Below are 13,773 nucleotides of genomic sequence, written 5' to 3' on the forward strand. Positions count from 1 at the left end.
GGTCTGTTTGTCATCTACTAAAGGAAACAGCAGGCATGTTTATAAAGCAAAATCTTGCTTTTTAACATTTTGCTCTCCCATTACTCACTCAGGCAGTAATAGCCCCTGCTAATGCCATATCCTGCATTTGTAGGTGACTTACTAATTTATTATCTAGACATGATACATTGGAGAATGAAATAGGGTCTTATTAGTTTCTTGGTTGGTATAACAGGCATTGAACTAGGTCTAGCTCTAGTTGAGCACTGTTTAACTGCTGTACTTCCCAATATGGACATTTAATTCTGTAAATTGTGATATATGTGATTCTGGTGTTTTGTGAAATAATGCTTTCACCTGGCACTCTAAGAGATCAGTAAAAGTATTAATTAAAAATGAGGCAATGCATGCTACAAGGTGAGAACCACACATAATTTACCATACTGTAGAGCCAACATCTTGATCGTAGATATAATCACAGGTATTTTAGAAACTCATGGGATAACTAATTTTCATTTTTCCTCAATAAGATTTGGTAAAATCCTTAGATCACCTTATGGAAAATGTCTTTATCTTTCTTTATTAATCTCTTAGGTTTATTTGCTTACTGATAGGCACCATATCACTAGTTGTCCTCATTGAAAGAATATTTATTAAAAACCTACTTTGTGTAAATTCTGTACCCAGGCACACACTGTCAAACAGGACGGAACATTATCCTATTTCATATTTAAGAATAGTCAAAGATCAGATTTGCTAATACTGTTAACCTGTTATAAGGAGGGATTGTTTCCTCAAACTAATGAGAGAGAGAGAGCATGTACAAGAGAGAGGTTTCACGATATTTAAGCATATTTAATATGTTAAATATATTTTCTATCTCCTTCCCCTAGCTCTTCATAACCTTTTCCTACCTAAATTTTGATTGAGCAGAACAGTTTAAGAATTTAGAATTACAGGTAGATGGATGGCCACTGTAAGAATATTGTAGGTCCTGAAAGAACAGAAGTGACAGATTATTTTTATGGTTGTCGTTGGTTGTTGCCATTATATTTCAAATAGGATTACTATTAGCAAATCTGGGTCAATCTGTAATTATTCTTCCTTCTGTTATCAGAGTTAGCATGTCTTTTTGCACAGAATCTGTCTCAACTTACAAAAAAGTCCTTCTGACAATATGCTGATGATTGATGATTAGAACTTTTTACAATGAGGTACAAAGTTTAATTACATAATTGTACCTAAACAGCATGATATGAATTATCACACGGTTAAATTTTCTTGCAAAGAAAATTATAATTATTCCTTTTTTAAACAGTGAATACAGAAATCAAGAAACATACATTAAATTTTGGTTTTAAAAAATTAGGAGTTTCTCTTCTTACTATACAAACTTCTAAATGGCCAAGTTGTATTTTTAATACATGTATTCTGTGTTTTTAGTAATGATGTTAAGTGCTCAATGGTGTCATCCAAGGTGAACTGATAATGACCCTAATTGACCAAGAGAAGCATATTGTCCCTTAATTTCCTCATTAAAACTGATGATATAAAAGGTAGATATAAGAAAGACCTGTAGGAAACATAAAATTACTTAGAATTACCCCAGAGAAGGATATCAGAGTGAATTTTTGTATTTTTAATATGTCCAAATTGCTTTTATGCAAGCCATGAGTTAAAGTCTTAAACTCACATCCAGCAATGAAGTAGGCTATTTCAACTCATGCTAAATTATAATATTTTAAAGTTTTATTCATTTTATACTTCAGTATTATTAATTTAGCATATCTATAATTATTTTCTGCTTGGTCACTGATAGAATTTGTAGATTAATTTTTTAAAATATTTCTCATATGAGAAAATTTTCTAATCAGTACTCTAAGCTTTTTTAAAAAATTGAACTATAAATAATCTAGAAATGTTGTTTTTAAAAGATCTAATATGTCTACCATGACCTTTAACAAAGTAAATAAAACTATTTAGTCTAAGGAAAATCATGTTACTCCAATAATAATTTATTAGAAGAAATAACCAACAGTTACAGATACTCGTAGAAATAAAATCAGAATTTATGTGACATGTAAGAAATTATTTAAGAAATTGACTTATAAAAGATATTTAAGAAAAAATTTTCACTAATTTATATGGGGAAACAAATTTAAGATTTAATGTTTTGGATGTAAAAACTGAAATCAGTGAGATAAAGAATGATTATATAAAAGATACTGAAAAAATTGTAAGTTTTTTCGGGGAAAGATTTAGTCCAATATATATTTTTACAGATAAAAAAGATATTTAATGTAATATTTAATTTAACTACAGATAGGTTTCAAGTACTATAATGAAATGTTACAAAAACTTGATTTGTATTAGAAGAGATGAATTATTAAATATTGAACTAATTTTTCAACTACTTACGCAAATAAAAAAGGGTATTAAATCACTCTTAGTCTGTTAAGGATTTGCTCTTCCTGAGCTGGCAAATTTATCAAATATGTCTAACTATACCATGAAAAACTGTATAAATTATATTTAGAAAAAATTATATTTAGGGTTTTGACCCATTGTGAGTTAATTTTTATGTATAGTGACAGTAGCAGTCTAGTTTCATTCTTTTGTGTATAACTTTCCAATTTTCCCACTGCCATTTATTAAAGAGGCTTTCTTTTCTCCAGTATATGTTTCTTGGCTCCTTTGAAAATTATGTATATAGATTTATTAGGGGTTCTCAATTCTGTTTCATTGGTCTATCCATCTGTTTTTATACTAGCATCATTGTGTTTTGCGTACTATAGCTTTGTAGTAGTTTGAAATCAGGAACTGTTATGCCTCTTCTTTCTCAGGGTTACATTGGCTATTTTGTGTCTTTTGTTGTTTCACATACATTTTAGGAAAAATTTTTCTATTTATGAAAAAAAGACCCTCGAAATATTAATTAAGATTGCATTGAGTCTATAGATGGCTTTGGGTAGTAGGGACATTTTAATAATATTAATTAGTCCAATCCAAGAACACCAGATATCTTTCTAATTATTTTTTCTTCAATTTATTTTATTAATATTTTATAGTTGTCAGTATACAGATCTTCCATCTGCTTCATTAAATGAATTCCTAAGTATTTTATTGTTTTTGATGCTATTGTAAAGGAGATTTTCTTTATTTCTTAAAGCAATTCATTGTTAGTATATAGAAACACAATTGATATTTTTCGTATGTTGATTTTGTATGCTGCAACTTTACTGAATTCAATGATTATTTCTAATAGTTTTTTGGTAAAGTCTTTAGGATTTTCTATATATAAGATCATGTCATCTGCAAACAGAGAATTTTATTTCTTCCTTTCCAAATGAGAAATCTCTTATTTCTTTTTCTTGCTTAATTGCTTTGGTTAGAACTTCTGGTAATACGTTGAGAGTGGTGAGAGTGTGCACCCTTCTTTTGTCCCTGAACTTAGACGAAAGCTGTTAACCTTTTCACCTTTGAAAATGAATTGAATTTGTCAAATGCTTTTTATGAATCTATTGAGATGATCATATAATCTTTATATTTTATTTTATTAACGTGATGCACCACCTTTATCGATTTACGTACATTGAACAATCCTTATATGCCAAGGATGAATCTCACTTGATCATAATATATAATCTTTTAGTGCACTGTTGAATGGGTTGCTAAATTTTTTGTTGAGAATTTTTGCATTTATATTTATCAAAAATATTGATGTATAATTTTATTCTCTCGTAGGTTCCTAGTCTGATGATTTTGGAATCAGGGTAATGCTAGCTTAATAAAATCAATTTGGAAGTGTTTTCTTCTCTTTTATTTTTTGGAAAAGTTTGAAAAAAATAGGTATTAGTTCTTTGAATATTAAGTAGAATCCATTAGGAAAACCATCTGGTCCTGGGGATTTTTTCGTTGGGAGGTTTTTGACTCCTGACTAAATCCCCTTACTCTTTAACTTTTTGTCCAGAGTTTTTTTTTTATTTTTTCATGGTTAATTGTTGGTTGATTGTATGTTTCTAGAAATTTATTCATTTCTTCTAGGTTGTCAATTTGTTTGTGCGTAATTATTTACAGTAGTCTAATTTTTTATTTGTTCAATATAAGTTGAAAGGTCTTATTTTTCATTTATAATTTATTTGGGTCCTCTTTTTTTGAGTTGGTCTAGCTAAAATTTTGTCAATATCGTTAATCTTTCCAAATAATAAAATCTTAGTTTTGTTAATCATTTCTATTATTTTTCTATTCTCCATTTAATTTATTTCTGTTCTAAATTATTATTTCTTTTCTTCTACTAACATTGGTCTTAGATAATTTTATTTTATTTTCTAGTTTCTTGAGATATAAATTAGGTCATTTATTTGAGATTTATATATATACATGTGTTTATGTATATATGTGTGTGTATATATATTTATATATGTGTGTGTGTGTATATATGAGGTTTATATATATATATATATATATATATATATATAAACCTCATATATATATGTTTGTCACTATACACTTACCTCTTAGAACTGCTTTGGTTATATTCTATGCATTTTATTATGTTGTGTTTCTATTATCATTTACTCAAAAATGTTTAAAACTTTCTCTTTGATTTCTTCTTTGACTCTTTTGTTGTTCATTAATTTGTTATTTAACTTCCATATATTTGTTGATTTTTCAGCTTTCCTCCAGTCATTTATTTCTAATTTCACACCGCTGCAGTCAGAAAAGATACTTGATACAATTATTTTTGTTGATTTGTTGACTTGTTTGCAGCCTAATACATGATCTATTCTAGAAAAAAATGTTCCATGTGTCCTTTGAAGAATGTGTATTCTGTTTGATGGGTTGTCCTATGCATGTATGTTACAATCATTTGGATTATAGTTTTGTTCAAATCTGTTCCTTTCTTGATTCTCTGAATTGATCTATTTATTCCTGAGAAAGTGAGGTATTAAAGTTCCCAAGTGTTGTTGTATTATAATTTATTTCTCCTTTTAGTTCTTTTAGCATTTGCTTTATATTTAGGTGTGTCAAATTTGGGTGTATGAATGTTCACAGATATTGTTTCTTCTTGATGGATTGACCCCTTTATCAATATATAATGACTATCATTGTCTTTTTTGACCATTTTTTGTTTAAAGACTGTGTTTCTTGATATTAGTATAGCTACCCCTGCTTTATTTTGATTACCAGTTACTTGAAATATTTTTCCCATACCTTTATTTTCAGTTTATGTGTGTCCTTAAAGCTAAATCGAGTTAATCGTAGGCAGCAAATTATTGAATATTTTTATTTATTTATTTTTTCTGTGTGGATTCATCACTGCTCTTTTAGAAGTTATTAAATTTCTTTCAACTAGGTAAAATAAGATATTTTACAAATAAATAACATGTTCATATCGTATTAGTACTAAATCAAGAAAGATAAGTTGAGTAAAAAAATGGTAATCCAAAGAGGGGGATATTAGAGAAACAAAAAATTTTAGATTTATAAGATTTTATACTTTAAATTTTAGTGAAAATATTATTTTTCTGTCAATTAACACTTGCACCAGTACTACTTCTGCTTAAGAGTAAATGAAAAACATAAATAAAGTAAGAGATGATGGGATTTGAAACCCAAGTATATAGATTTTTATCCTAGCCCTATAAAAATTAGGCATATGAACTTACACAAAGGAAAAAAAAAAAACCTCATAATTTTCTTCTCTGAAGTATGAAATAGAGTATAATATGAATTGTTCTATCAGGCTGTTGAAAATTTAAATGAAATGAATTTAATAAGACAATGCTTTTGAACTATTTGAACAATGGTAAAGTTTACACATATGGTAAAATGTTATCTCACACACACATGGTGGGGGTAGAGATAGAGGTGATATATGTCACTCCTATTTTTAGTACCTTCATTATATAAAGAAAAATATTTCTACATATTCTTATAGTTTCTAAAAACTGGTAAATGCTTAAAATGAACATAAATAGAATCATTAGGAAATAGATGTGGCAATGATGGGTATAAGCCATGATTTTGGGATACAGTTTCTTTGAGAAGTAGTTTAAGATGCTTAATACAGCATGAGAAGAAGAATATCTATAATGCATCATTATCTTGCCTAAGAAATTAGGCTATTAAAATAAGAAATCAATATCTAGAGTTGTTTTTAAATCTTCTTTATACTATCAATCAAAATTAGTTTCCCTTTAAAAAAAAGAAAAGCCTTAAGTAAATCATCATCAAATACACTTGGCATATAATCTGTTAAATCAGTTAGGATAATTAATTTTTTATAATTTTTTTGTATATCAGTCAAATTACAAAATTTTGGTACTGCAAACTTTAATCCTTTCTGATGTAACATACAGCGACATGTGATATAAGAAATAGATTGCTTTTCTTTTATAGACAGTTTTCTAAATTTTCTTGTTTCTTTTTACTGTCATTGTGAAATTAGTTCATCATTGTCTTAATTTCACTGTTTTCTTACAAAAATTATGCTCTCATGAGCTTATTGAAGTTCAAAGTCAGTTCAAGTTTAGTTTCCTAACATGTGCAAGTTAATTAGTTCACTGTCAACAATAAGATAGATGTTCACTACTAAATGCATGTCTGTATATCCCTACCCTCTGACACCATACTTACTTAAAAAAAAAAAAAAAAAAAAACACTAGTGCAAACGCTGATTGCTGTTTTCAATTTATATGTATAAACAGGGCAGTTAAGTATAATATAGATTATAATTTATTATCAATATATGTTCTCAGCAATTTATGAATGACTATTGTTTACTGTAATCAATGTAATATTAATTTTCTTACAGAAATATATTTTACGAGATACAAGCCAATTTAATATAGTTGATAAATATTGCGAAGTTGAAACAATCTTCAGTACTGTGTCTAGTTTCATATCTAGATGAAGGAAACTTTTGATAAGTGTGTTAGATAGTTTAACTCTCCGTAAACACACACACACACACACACACACCAGAGACCTAGAAAAACAGAAGATTAATTTTTCTCTTCCATCACATACTAACTGTAGCTCTGTTCCTCATACTCCTTTCTTTCAGAAATAATACTTTGAATACAATCTCCTTAGGGAAAACAACATGACCAGTTTGCCTAAGACTGAGTTCCTTCCCTGGACACAGGAATTTCAATGCTAAAAATATAAAGTCCCAAGCAAATGGTTGAGCTACTCATCCTAAATCTACTGTACCAGAACAAACAAACCTGTTTTATATAAAGAGAGTTAAATTTCTATTTCATGGATAAAGGTTGAAACTTATGAATGTGGAAATCAATTTCCAGACCTCCACATATTTTTGAACTAAAATTTGTTATCTAATCCATGAACTCAATTAGAAGTAGTATTAAAATAAGTGTTATTTTAAAACATAATTCCAACTATTAACTTGAAGAGATTAAAAAATCAAATAGCTAAGTAAGCATTTCCATATAGATATTTTTTAATCCCTGTGGGTCCAAATAAAATTGATGAATAAAAGTTAATATTACCATGTCACTTGTGGTTATTGTGGAACTTTAGATAACAATGACATAGAAGACCATTCATTCTACTAGAAATTTACTTCTCTGGAAAATAGAAGTCACTTTAGAATAATTGAATTCCACAAAAACACCAATCTGACCATACAATTGATTCTGAGTCAATTAATTGTCTTTTTATTTAAGTTTATAAGAAGTAAGAAAATTGTGTTTTAACAGGCAGTGAGTAGTATATTAGTCACCATGTCCCCCTGAATTCACGATGACTGCTTTTCCTTCATTAGCAGTGTTTTTGAAATATATACTCAGAGAGAATTTAATTTATTGAAAATCATCTTACTTGAATATAAAGTACCACTATTCAGAGAAAACTCTATGAATTTGTGGTCAATTTAATAAATAATTTTCAGCAAAATGATCATTATATGATTATCAATGGTTTAATATCTTCTACCATATGAAAATTATCTTTTAGAAAGATTGTTTGGAAATATGGTCCTCCCAATAAACTAGAATGAATCCACCAAAATAAAACTAATCACTAAGAAGAATTAGGCCTTATTTTCATGATTTCCCTTTTTTCTTGGCTGCTAGAAAACTCAGAGATATTTAGAGATGAAGTTTAATTTACTTGTTCAAAAGCCTTTACGCATCCATCTTACTTTCTTTATTCATGTTCTGTTAACTTGCTTTAAAGTTTATATAGTACATCGATTTTTATATTTTTGCTGTGGTGTGTGTGTGTATATAGATATGAATTCTCACATGAACACACAAGTCATGAATGAGAGGTTGGATTCAGAAATAAATCTATGTCATGATACTTCCTAACCTCTGCATATGGTCTAATGAAATACATTGCTCTTAATGCTCAGGTTAAATTAGATGGCATTTTATTGGTATTGCAATAATTTATAAATGATTATAAGAGCTCCAATTTCTTATTCCAAATAACCCCATATAAATTCAAACTTTATCTAAAGTCTGGTTATCTTCAAAGTGTTCTCATTTAGGATAAAGGGGTCTAATAATAAATTCCTCTGACTTCCCTTGAAATCTACTGTGAGAGACTTTGGATTCTTTTATTCAGAAAAAGTCAGAGCCCTATTTTGTCTCCAAGTAATATTCAGGCTAGCAAGATGAGCACCATAGCACCACTGTAAGCAGGGATCTATGTTATTCCTATCATTTTGTTTGACATTTATCATCATTAGTTTGCAACTACTCCTTACTGGCCCATCTTCCCCAAATTACAGAAGATGTGAAATCTTATTTTTTTAATGGATTCCTCACTCCTGACTATGCCAGACATTGTATAACTTTTGTTCATCTGCCTCTGATTTTCTCATTTTAAAACACACACACACACACACACACACACACACACACACACACACACACACACACTAAAACAACAAAACAAAACAAACAAAACCCCCTAAGAGATGGCTTAATTTAAGCTGAGATTTATCAGTCTTTTTGTTTTGTTTTCTTTGAAGCAAAGAGACGACTACAGGTTCTGTAAATATAAATAATATGCTTTTTTGTTAAGTTTATTGTGTGCAGTCATAAATTCAAATGCAATGAAAATCTCAGTGAAGATCATAAGTCAGTAAGACACAATATTCACTGACAGTGAAGGTTAGCTAATGCTGTTTGAAGAGTCAAAATTCTATGTCTTGGTATAAAGTTATGGAGTCAAGCTTTTGGTGATGTCAAGACTTAGAAATTTATTATAAAATTGTATTATTTTGATAGCCATTCAATGTAATTAAATTATGATTTTTTAGATTATTTTAATCTTTAATGTCGATTCCAATTAGATTTGTGGCCATTTATTAATATAGAGACTCATACTTTAAGAGTCATACTTTGTCTAGCCATTAAGAAATTGTATTGCAAGTGCAGGTAGAAGGTCATTATGACTTGAAACAATTAAAACAAAGTTTACTTAATGTAGTAATTGCATTAAAGGAACTGTCAGATGTTAGTGATTCCTTGTTCCCCATGACTCACCTTTGCTTCCTTCTGCCAATTCATGGGGAATTTGCTCATTGGAAACTCAGAGAAGTAGAAATAATTGTAGGGTATGCTCTAAACAGAATATAAAGACCTAGTCTGTCTCCAGGGCTTAAATTTATCTTATTGGTTTATATCATCATAAGGCCTCATTAAAATAGCATGTGCTAAAACTTAATGTTAGCTCAATATGATATGACCTGAAATTGTTTAAGTGTAATAATTTCATTGTGGATATAATGAGTTATGAATTCTGCCATTGAAGATACTAGGGGTTACCACAGATAGATCATTTATTAGAAAAAGTTTGATTATATTAACATATTTTCATATTATTTAAATTTTAAAGGCTCAACACATTCAAACAATACCTTAGCATTTCATTGTGTTAATCCTATTGGGTCACATGTGTTTTAAATAGTGTGTCTATTACTTTATACTATACTTTTAATTAAAAAATAATTATAGCCCAACAAACAGAAGATTGTAGACTACAGGTATAGATTGAGAAATGAATCAAAGCCAAAAATACATTATATAGACATTTTAAACATGAACATGATGAAAGATGGTTCAAACAGAGAAGTTAAAAGAATAGAAAGAATACACAAAGCATTTGATAAAAGGTGCGTTCCATAGAATTTTCTTAAAAATTGATATTTTTAGAAATTAGCTGTGCATTTTATAAGCCAAAATATATACTGAAACATTTCAGTAAGATACTTATCATTGTTTTATTGCTTCATTTTTCTAGTATATATGTACTCCAGGGTACACAAGAAATTTATGTTGGTTTCTAAGGAATGATTGCTTAATTCTTCTGTACCCTTGCTACTGTGGATCCATCAGCCATAATATTTGCCAAGCTGAACTTCCTCATCCTTCCCAATTTAAATGTATGTGGGAATTGGAATTTACAGGTAATAAAATATGTATATTTTTAATTTTTATTTGCCCGAATCATTTCAACATTTGCTAGGTAAGTATTTTCTAATTACATAAAAATTTTATATATCGAAACATCGAATAAAGAAAAATGAATTTTATATTCTTATTATTTGCTTTGTTCCTTTAACAGACATCTCCTTAGAACCTACTACATTTCATGAATTTGATTGGCTCAAGATATATAATTGTAAAGAAAACTAAAGCTATTCCTTGTTCTCATAGATTATTTTTTTGAATGAGAGTTATTGGACAAATACTCACAGTGATAAATATGTAATCGTTAATTGAAATAAAATGCTTTTACAGAAAGAAATACCTTCTCATGAATGATTATAACCAAAGAAGTAAAATACGGGCCATTGGGAGAGTAATTTGGGAGGTCAGATAAATTTCCATGATAAAAAGACCCTTGAACAAAGATGTGAATGAAGCCAGGACAGAGGAGTTGCAGAAGTGAGGGAATTAGATTGAGGGAATTACACTTTTAAAAACACTGTATTTCAAAAGGTATAAAGTTTCAGTTATGGAAGATAAATAAGTTTTGGAAATCTGTTGTATAAAGCAAGGTCTATGATTAGCAATACTGTATTGTATATTTTAAAATTTGCTAAATGAGTAGGTCTTATGTTAAATGCTCTTACCACAAAGGGGAAAAATAAAAACAAAACATAGGGGATGGGAAATTTTTGGAAGTGAGAGATAAGTTTATAACAATGACCGACTATTATTTCGTGGATGTATACTCATCTCCATATACATCAAGTTATATATATTCAACATCTATAACTTTTTGTATGTCAATCATATCCCCAATAAAGTGGCTTAAAAAAAAAAACAGAAAACAAAAACACATCATTAGAGGAGATGATCCCTCGAAGGCCCTGCTGAAACTCTGAGAACAAGAGTAAAAATAAGACTTGGGGAGAGGGCAATGCCAGAACTAAAATATTGAGTTAAATAATGATTTTTGTTTAAAAGGAATAAGATATCACAGTAGAGTTTGAAAAATTAAAAAAGAAGATAAAGTGAAGAAATAGATTGGAGAGGGTAAAGATGGTAGTGAATCTATGGTAGTCATATTGTGAGGTAATAAGAACTTAAAATAAATGAAAATTCTTACGTATAAATTGTATACAGAGAGCAAGTGATAGAGGCGTCAATAAGAATCCTAGTTTTCTGGCTTTAACACTAGAAATGAAATAATTCCAACACATATTTTATTAAATATGTTTTTAATTGTTTTATACTCTGGCAGTTTCCATTTCAAAATATATTTTGATGTGCATAATTTTCTGTTTTTCTGATTATACTTTGAATACTATTTGACTTAGCTTATGCAAATTAGTTTACATTCTTAAAACTGTATGGTACTCCAGTTAATTCTTTTAAGGAACATTTCCTCTGTCAATGACAGTTTGGCATTATAGTTTATCAACAGTCAGCACATTAGTAGATTTGATATGTCTGTTCTCAACTAATGGCTTGTTTTATTCGACTGACAGCAGCTGCACTTATTACTACTAGTACATTAAAACAGTGTTGAAGTAAACTAACAATTAGTCTTTTAAACAGAGGACGATAATTTATTTCATCATGCACACAAGATGGTATTCTGGAGAGTTAACAACCCCTAATGACAGAAATAGTTATCGGTTCATTAAGCAAATCACACTCAAGACCAAACTTGGTAGAAGAGAGCAATGGCTTGTTGATTATATTGTTAGTGATGATAAAAGGAACTTCAGAGACTGTGTTACAAATAATTACTATTTTACAAATGACTCAAACAAAACAAACAAGAACAACTGTGGTTAGAGAAGTTACCTGAAATGTCTGATCTCAGGGCTATTTAGGGATTGTGTTAGGTCAGAGCTTTTAAATGATACTTATTACTCTACTTCCCCTAGAGAACAATCAAACTGGAATTGTCGTGACATAGACATAGGAAATTTTAAAGGCTCCCCAAATGTTTTAATGTGCAAATTGAGAAACATAATCTACTGTTACCAGCCAAATTAGTTCACCAGCTTCAGCCAGCGTAATTTGTATGCTTGATTTCCCCTTGTCTCAAAGTAGAAATAATGCATGGATACATTTACTTAATTTTAAACATTACAATTCTTTGAGAATGAAAAATTGCTAAAAAGAAACATGTTTACAACAAAATAGCAAATGTGTTTTTTTAGGAAAAATAAGAGAGGAATAGGAAATCAAATTGCTCATGGATACATTATCTCTAAGCAAATACAGTTAATTTTATGAATGAAAGTAGTATAACAAATATATTTTCTATGATGTGGGAGTAATATGAAGTCAAAATTGCTCATAGATAAATCAGCTTTCAGCAATTATCTTCAAAGTAATATAAGCATATTTAATCATTATGCCTACTTGAATCTATGTTCAGAACTTAATGAACATAAATTCATTAAGCTAATTATTACAAAAATAAGAATTATGTGACCTCCACACTTGAGATTCTAAATGACACAGCTGTCCAAGCTAAGAAGCCAGTGTGATACAGCCCAACAGTCGACAAATATTTAAGTAGAGCCACCCCGATTTTTTAATGTTAGGACAAAGATTCAACAATGCAACTTCTTTCAGTCGTGTTTTAAAAACAAGCAGATTTTAGGATAAGTGAAAAAAGTTGTAAATAGAATTATGTATTTTATGTAATTCTCATTTTTTTTTTCTGGTTGTTGCTAAGGTCTTATTTCCTTTTTTTTTCTCATAAAATATAATTGAGGAAGAACATTAAAATCAAGCTGGTAAGTTTGCATGGGTGCATTAATTTTACCAGCAGTAAAATTATTTTAATTAAGATAATTTTTTACCAACTGAATGAAGTATCTTCACGCCCAATCAATTCTTGCCAATGTGATTGCTCTACAAAAAGAGATGGTAATTAATTAGAAGAAGCCCCTTCAAGGACAATTGGTCTACAGTGTACAACTTGAGAAAGAGCTGACATGCACTATCTCTTTTCAATGTCATCATCTATGTTCATTATATGTATTATTAGGTTTAAGAAAAGAAGATATTGAAAGAGTGGATAATTAGTTGTAAGTGAAATAAGAGAATCTGAATAACACTAAGAAAAAATGAAATCATGGCAAAAAGAGAAATAAGTTTTCTTTGAATGTCTTTCTTTTGCTTAAAGCTTGTGATTGTTACAATATGTTTCACTAAATTAAATATGTACATTTAAAACATTTAATATGTGCCAGTAAACTTTTTTCCCTAAATAAATGGTAATTATTGCATTTGAGAATTAGATTGCAAAGCAATATTACTTTTAATTCTGGTTTTTTTTTTT

General features: G+C 29.1%; 1 protein-coding gene across 1 annotated transcript in view; it reads left to right on the forward strand.

The window, feature by feature from the left end:
* The window catches only part of EYS (eyes shut homolog (Drosophila)), a 138,240-nt gene that overhangs the window by 108,261 nt on the left and 16,206 nt on the right, over positions 1 to 13,773 (forward strand). Inside the window, exon 6 of the mRNA XM_006926410.1 lies at positions 10,261 to 10,426. Coding sequence (XP_006926472.1) covers positions 10,261 to 10,426 — 166 coding nt within the window. The remainder of the gene's footprint in view (positions 1 to 10,260; positions 10,427 to 13,773) is intronic.

This window comes from Pteropus alecto, unplaced genomic scaffold, assembly GCF_000325575.1.
Source record: "Pteropus alecto unplaced genomic scaffold, ASM32557v1 scaffold7, whole genome shotgun sequence".
Lineage (NCBI taxonomy): Eukaryota > Metazoa > Chordata > Mammalia > Chiroptera > Pteropodidae > Pteropus > Pteropus alecto.